This window comes from Xenopus tropicalis, chromosome 7, assembly GCF_000004195.4.
Source record: "Xenopus tropicalis strain Nigerian chromosome 7, UCB_Xtro_10.0, whole genome shotgun sequence".
NCBI lineage: Eukaryota > Metazoa > Chordata > Amphibia > Anura > Pipidae > Xenopus > Xenopus tropicalis.
In genome coordinates, this window is record NC_030683.2 from 114135152 (window position 1) to 114142181 (window position 7030).

The 7030-nt window shown below is 40.3% G+C and overlaps 1 protein-coding gene and 1 long non-coding RNA gene across 2 annotated transcripts; both read right to left on the reverse strand.

Moving 5' to 3' along the window:
• Positions 1–727: 727 nt before the first annotated feature.
• On the reverse strand, positions 728–1253 carry LOC105945162 (nucleobindin-2-like). Its single transcript, XM_031906028.1, has 2 exons — positions 1104–1253; positions 728–898 (listed from the first exon to the last, which is right to left on the reverse strand). Exons 1-2 carry the CDS (start codon positions 1251–1253, stop codon positions 743–745), a joined length of 306 nt encoding a protein of 101 aa, XP_031761888.1. The 3' UTR covers positions 728–742.
• A 759-nt stretch (positions 1254–2012) lies between these two features.
• LOC100492700 lies at positions 2013–3283 on the reverse strand. Its single transcript, XR_004223615.1, has 2 exons — positions 3218–3283; positions 2013–2070 (listed from the first exon to the last, which is right to left on the reverse strand). It is a non-coding gene; the product is annotated as an uncharacterized LOC100492700 (long non-coding RNA).
• Positions 3284–7030: the final 3747 nt, after the last annotated feature.

The window sequence follows — 7030 nt, forward strand, 5'->3', positions numbered from 1 at the left end:
TCTGTCATTGTACATATCTGTTGCAAGCAAGGCATAGTGAACTGGCTGGAAAATCTGAGGCATATAGTACTGCCCCCTGCAGGATCTAGCCGGTGAGGTTCATACAAGTGTTTCAGCTAACACCGATGTAACGTTCTCAACATAAGTGAATGTAAAATTGATAGTGCTATTCTAAGAAGCTTTGCAATTTCCATTCGGTATGTTTTTTTAAGATTCCCAAATATGAGAAATATATACTTTTAATATGAATGAATGTTGTTACAACAGCGCCACATGCCGGACAGTTTCCAACCATGATCCAGGCAAGGAAGTTGTCAGGAGAAAGAAAGAGGGTTGGTCTGTTCTGGCTCTTCTGGTTAGGAAATATGTGGGAAATGTTATCTGAGGTGGGAAATGTTATCTGAGGTTTCTCACAACTTTCCTAACCAGAAGAACATCAGATCAGCCCTCTTTCTTTTTCTGACAACATCATGGTCACAAACTGACCAGCAGATGGAGCTGTTGTGACAAAGTCATTCATATTAATTGTACTTTATTCCTTAATTGATTGAAATTAAAAATAAATTAAGAATGTAAATTGCAAAAGTTTTTAAAATAACAATCGCATCAATTCACTTATTTTAAAGTTTACTTATCCTTGAAGGATGTTTTGATTTTTTTAATGAAGTTAACTGTTGGGCAGCAACCTTAACCTGAGAAGATGCAGACTTTTGCAGCTGGGTCAACCCAACAGCCAGGGAACCTATGTTCGATCACTGCAAATGTCTGTTTGACGAGACTTACCATGTTCTGATTCTGCGTGTGGTGCTTCAGGCTGAAACTTCAGCTCCCCGTTTGGACCAGCAGCAGCTTCAGCTCCCGTCTGTTGGGCTTTTTTCTGTTCCATTTGCATAACAGCCTGAAGAAAAGCAAGAGCATGACGTAAATAGCACAGACTAAAGTGGAACTAACCTTTCTGGGGTCTCAGAGCAGCATCTGGGTGGCAATGGGGTTATTTGTGGCTCATGTGCAATAATCTATATTCCTACCACAGATCCTTTCAGTATGTAAGGGGATGTTCCAACGGTGCCCATTTTATTTTGCCCTGGTAGCAGTCACTGTACCTGTTGGTATTCCTTCTTCTGAGCATCCAGCACTATCTGCTGTTGCTGTAACTGCTCATGTTCCGAAGTTCCTCTGCCCGCTGGTTTCCTGGGCAGAAAGCTCCTGCTCAAATTTGCGCAGCTCCTCTTCTGTGTAAACCTATGTTTCATCTACTGTCAATCACAATAAAGCCTGAGTTAACACATATACCCAATATAGGTCATATGAAGACCCAGCTTATCTGACTTTACAGTCTAAGGCAATGCATCTCCAACCACAAGTTTGGCCCCACATGTATGGGTCACGTGCAAACCTATAATTTCTTATACCTCATAAAGGCAGTGGCTTATGCTACTTCTTCAATTAACCAGTTCAAAGTGCCCTTATATTGTACTTACACAGTACCAACTAATTCTACTTTTTCTGCAGATATTGTAAAAGAGTATAATACCTGCAGACTAGAGTGTTGATTTAATGGGAATTTGGGACATAGAATGGACCTTATGAACAATACAGATCGGAATGTACAGAATGGCAGCCCACAAAATGCAGCATTGTCAAAGAAGTATTTAATAGGGCAAATCTGCCCATAGGGAGCAGACTGGATACTGAACCAGAGTAGCAGATAACTGAACTGGCTAACCATATTTCTGTGTGTGAGTGGTACATCAATATGACCAAGAGACATGTTACCCAAAGGCACTGGATGATCCAGACTAAAAATGTTGTCAGTGCTCCCTGTGGCTATTACTTTACATTAAACAAATAGGTTTGCTGTATTAAGCTGTACACATCAATGCATTATTTCCTTGGCATTTAACCCATTAAGTGGCAGTGGCTGCTCTGGGAACTGTGTGTTGTTAGGTAACAACAATATAGCACAATTCAAGCTCTCACCTCCCATCCATCAGCTTCATTAAATTCCTTTCTTTCAGTAGATTTTAGGAACTCATCGAGAGTGACCAAGCGATCATGATTTGCGTCCACCTAAAACAAAAAGACTTTGTCAGTATGTGTATTGTGGCACTGTTTGCCTTTTTTTATTGCTAGGTCCACTACACCTTTATGTATGAGTGACTGGCATTCACTTTATGGAAATAACAAATACCCACAGTTTTGTTCTTTTCATGGATGAGAACAGGATTTTAAGGATGACCCCTCTTTTACTAAAATTCCCGGCAGTGTCATTCCGTGGCTACTAAAGCAAATAAAGTGCTGTCTTGTATAAAAAGGGCATTGACTCAATGGATAAAAACATAATTTTGCCTCTTTATAGGTCCCTGGTAAGGCCTCACCTTGAGTATGCGGTGCAGTTTTGGGCTCCAGTCCTTAAGAAGGATATTAATGAGCTGGAGAGAGTGCAGAGACTGCAACTAAACTGGTAAAGGGGATGGAAGATTTAAGCTGTGAGGTGAGACTGTCAGGGTTGGGGTTGTTGTGTCTGGAAAAAATGCTATTAAAGGGGAAAATATTACTCTGAACAAGTACATTAGAGGGGCTTATAGGCAGATAGGGGATGTTCTTTTTTCCCATAAAAATGATCAGCGCACCAGAGGCCCCCCCTTTAGGTTCCCAGTGAGGTTGGGGAATGCCCTTCCTAGTGATGTTGTAATGGCAGATTCTGTTAATGCCTATAAGAGGGGCCTGGATGAGTTCTTGAACAAACATAGTATCCAAGGCTATTGTGATACTAAAATTTACAGTTAGTACTGATGTTAGTTTGTGTGTGCTGGGTTTGCAAGCCACAACATCTTACTAAGCGGACGGTAGCTACTGTATTGTCTGTGCAGAACAGGAGAGACTGTATGCACTGTTAAGCTGCCATACAAAGTCACCAAATGAGCAGATTCTTCCCTTATATGCCCACCTTGAGGTGGGCAATAACGGACTGATCTGATCGTTTGGCCCTAGGGAATACAGCCCGTCAGAGCGAGGACAACGAGCTGATTCAGTCATCACTGTGAGATTTTTAAACCTGTCCAATCGATATCTATATCATTATATAATAAACAAAGAAATTGGTTATACAAATTATTTCCAGCTATTAATTCCTCCAACAACAGCTAGCACATAATCACTACACTGCCCGGGGTACAAAGTGTGTTCCAGAAATAGTGAATACAATTACGTATACATTTTTCATGACGTGCTCTCTCATACGCAATCTCTCCTCTTCCATCTCCACCATGTCGTCCTCAAGGAGCTGATAAGTCAAAGCACACACCCCTTTCAGGAAGATTATATATATTTAGGGATAGATATATATATATTTTTTGATAGATACATACATATGAGAGAGATACAGCAACACAAGAAATTCAAAAAGTAGACAGCAAGACATTTATTCAGTCAGCTTAGAAATACTAACAGGGGCAGAAGCCCTTACCTCCTTGGTAAACAGAGCTTCAAGTTCCTGTTCATCCAGGACGCCATCTCCATTTGTATCTGTGCAACAAAGGGATTCCGAAAACAGGATTTTACAAAACAAAAAAAACCCACATTTTGTGGGGAGAAAGATTGTTTGCAACAGGATACGCATTTTCATGCTGATTTCCAAGATAAAACTGCCACATCCGGTACAAAAGCACGTGGCTGTACTGCCAGTCTGTGGTGGCTCCGATTCCTCCCTTTAAATGGCTGAATTCAAATACTGCTTGATACAGCATATACAGCATAAATCAGACTGTAACAATATGTGCTGGATAATGTATGGCCCATTTTACAGTTTGACTTGATCCATAGGCAAAGGGATCAGGGTTCTTTACAGTAGCTATACATTGTTGTCAGGTAAAACACCTTTACTCTGTTGTGTAAGTCTCCTGTCCACTTCGTGCACAAAATTATTTGGACAACCAGCTGGGGCATACCCCCCAACTGTCCCGCTTTTTATGGCGTGTCCCGAGAGTTTTTTACATGCAACTCCCTGTAACTTTTACTTTGACACCTAGGGGCTGATTTACTTACCCACGAACAGGTCAAATGGAGTCCGATTGCGTTTTTTTCGTAATGATCGGTACTTTGCGATTTTTTCGTATGTTTTGCGATTTTTTCGGATTCTTTACGAATTTTTCGGATCCAATACGATTTTTGCGTAAAAACGCGAGTTTTCCTATCCATTCCGAAAGTTGCGTAAAAAGTTGCGCATTTTGCGTAGCGTTAAAACTTACGCGAAAAATGCGCAACTTTTCGCGTAAGTTTTAACGCTACGCAAAATGCGCAACTTTTTACGCAACTTTCGTAATGGATACGAAAAACTCGCGTTTTTACGCAAAAATCGTATTGGTAACGGAAAATTCGTACAGAATCCAAAAAAATCGCAAAACATACGAAAAAGTCGCAAAATGTTCGTTTTCAAGTCGGAACTTTTCCAATTCGGGTCGGATTCGTGGGTTAGTAAATCAGCCCCTTAAACTGGGTTTTTTTGTTATTTTTCCTGCAACAACTCCAAAAGTAAAGATCAGGCAGGAGCGCAGGCCAGCTATGTGCAGACTGGTAACAGATACACAGGCAGGGAGGAGGGAGGGGCTTCCCTGTTACAGCAGAGTTCAGCCTGTCAGTCAGTGCTGTGACCATTTCCTGTGGGAGAATGAAGAGACACTCCCACCTCTCATTGTAGCTTGGCTTCAGAAGAGTGAAGATCTCTCTGCAGCTCTGATATAAAAATGATTTTAGCAGGTAAAATGCATTCAATCGGTTTTTTTTCTGCAAGATTCCATAGATTGAAGATAGATGAATCATATAACTGAATATGAAGGTGATATGAAATGTTTCCTTTAATCACTTTTCATTATGACATTATATAATTACTTGTCGTTTAATAGGAAACTTAGTGCAATGAACAGGGCTCAAAACACTTTTTGCTTAGAATTTTAATTAGAAAACGGTTTTTATTTCTTGCACCAAACACTTAAAATGTAAGGTCTCATTCTACTTCCTGGTCCTCAAGTCAGAACAAATCTGCAGTCAACGGAGAAACCATCTGTATGATCTGCTCTTTATCTCACAGCCTTGCCGGCTGCAGCTTGGGGAAGGGGGGTGGGGGGTTCTTCTTAGTGGGCTGCTGGTTTTGCTTTGATTGTGCTTGTACAAGTCAGGGAGTAGAATGTGATTTTAGTTTAAATGCAAAAGTGCATTATTCCCTTTGTATTATTTAAGTTATGCTAAGGTATTCTGCATCAACCCAAATGGGAACGTTAAGTGCCCTGGGGCACGATATGTGTGGAGACATTGGAGATGTTTGTTTTTTAATTCAACCTTAATAAAGAATATTTTTACTTTTTTTTTGCCCTGTGGATTTCCATGTGCCTGGAGGCCCCCATTCTCCTGTTCATTGACTGAGAAGGGTCTGGGCCTTGTGCACCTGGATCACCTACTGAATTTGGTGAGTTGATTTACAATGGGTACTAGTACAGGTATGGGATTCCTTATCTGGAAACCCGTTATCCAGAAACCTCCGAATTACGGAAAGCCCGTCTCCCATAGACTCCATTTTAATCAAGTAATTCAGAATTTTAAAACTGATTTCCTTTTTCTTCCTTGCAATTGATCCCAACTAAGATGTAAATAATCCTTATTGGATGCAAAACCATCCTATTTAATTAATGTTTTATTAGACTTAAGGTATGGAGATCCAAATTACGGAAAGACCCCTTATTCATTCGTTTTCCCACTGGGGGGGGATTCTTGCCCCTTCCTTAGTTTTTGGACTCTCCCTTCACCTCCAGTCCCAGTACATGGAAGCGTGTAAATACAGGCTGCGCCTCACTGTATATAATGTGCTGGTTTTGTAAATACAGACTGCGTCTCACTGTATATAATGTGCTGGTTTTGTAAATACAGGCTGTGTCTCACTGCATATAATGTGCTGGTTTTGTAAATACTGACTGCATCTCACTGCATATAATGTGCTTTTTTTTGTAAATACATGCTTGTCTCACTGCATATAATGTGCTGGGTTTGTAAATACAGACTGCGTCTCACTGTATATAATGTGCTGGTTTTGTAAATACAGGCTGTGTCTCACTGCATATAATGTGCTGGTTTTGTAAATACTGACTGCATCTCACTGCATATAATGTGCTTTTTTTTGTAAATACATGCTTGTCTCACTGCATATAATGTGCTGGGTTTGTAAATACAGACTGCGTCTCACTGTATATAATGTGCTGGTTTTGTAAATACAAGCTGCGTCCCACTGTATATAATGTGCTGGATTTATAAATACAGGCTGCGTCCCACTGTATATAATGTGCTGGTTTTGTAAATACAGGCTGCGTCCCACTGTATATAATGTGTTGGTTTTGTAAATACAGGCTGCGTCTCACTGTATATAATGTGCTGGTTTTGTAAATACAGGCTGTGTCTCACTGTATATAATGTGCTAGTTTTTTAAATACAGGCTGTGTCCCACTGTATATAATTTGCTGGTTTTGTAAATACAGACTGCGTCTCACTGTATATAATGTGCTGGTTTTGTAAATACAGGCTGTGTCTCACTGTATATAATGTGCTAGTTTTTTAAATACAGGCTGTGTCCCACTGTATATAATGTGCTGGTTTTGTAAATACAGGCTGCGTCCCACTGTATATAATGTGCTGGTTTTTTAAATACAGGCTGTGTCCCACTGTATATAATGTGCTGGTTTTGTAAATACAGGCTGCGTCCCACTGTATATAATGTGCTGGTTTTGTAAATACAGGCTGCGTCCCACTGTATATAATGTGCTGGGTTTTTTAAATACAGGCTGCGTCTCACTGTATATAATGTGCTAGTTTTTTAAATACAGGCTGTGTCTCACTGTATATAATGTGCTGGTTTTGTAAATACAGGCTGCGTCCCACTGTATATGATGTGCTGGTTTTGTAAATACAGGCTGCGTCTCACTGTATATAATGTGCTTTCGTCTTAGTGGACTGCTGGTTCTGCTTTGATTGTGCTTGTGCAAGT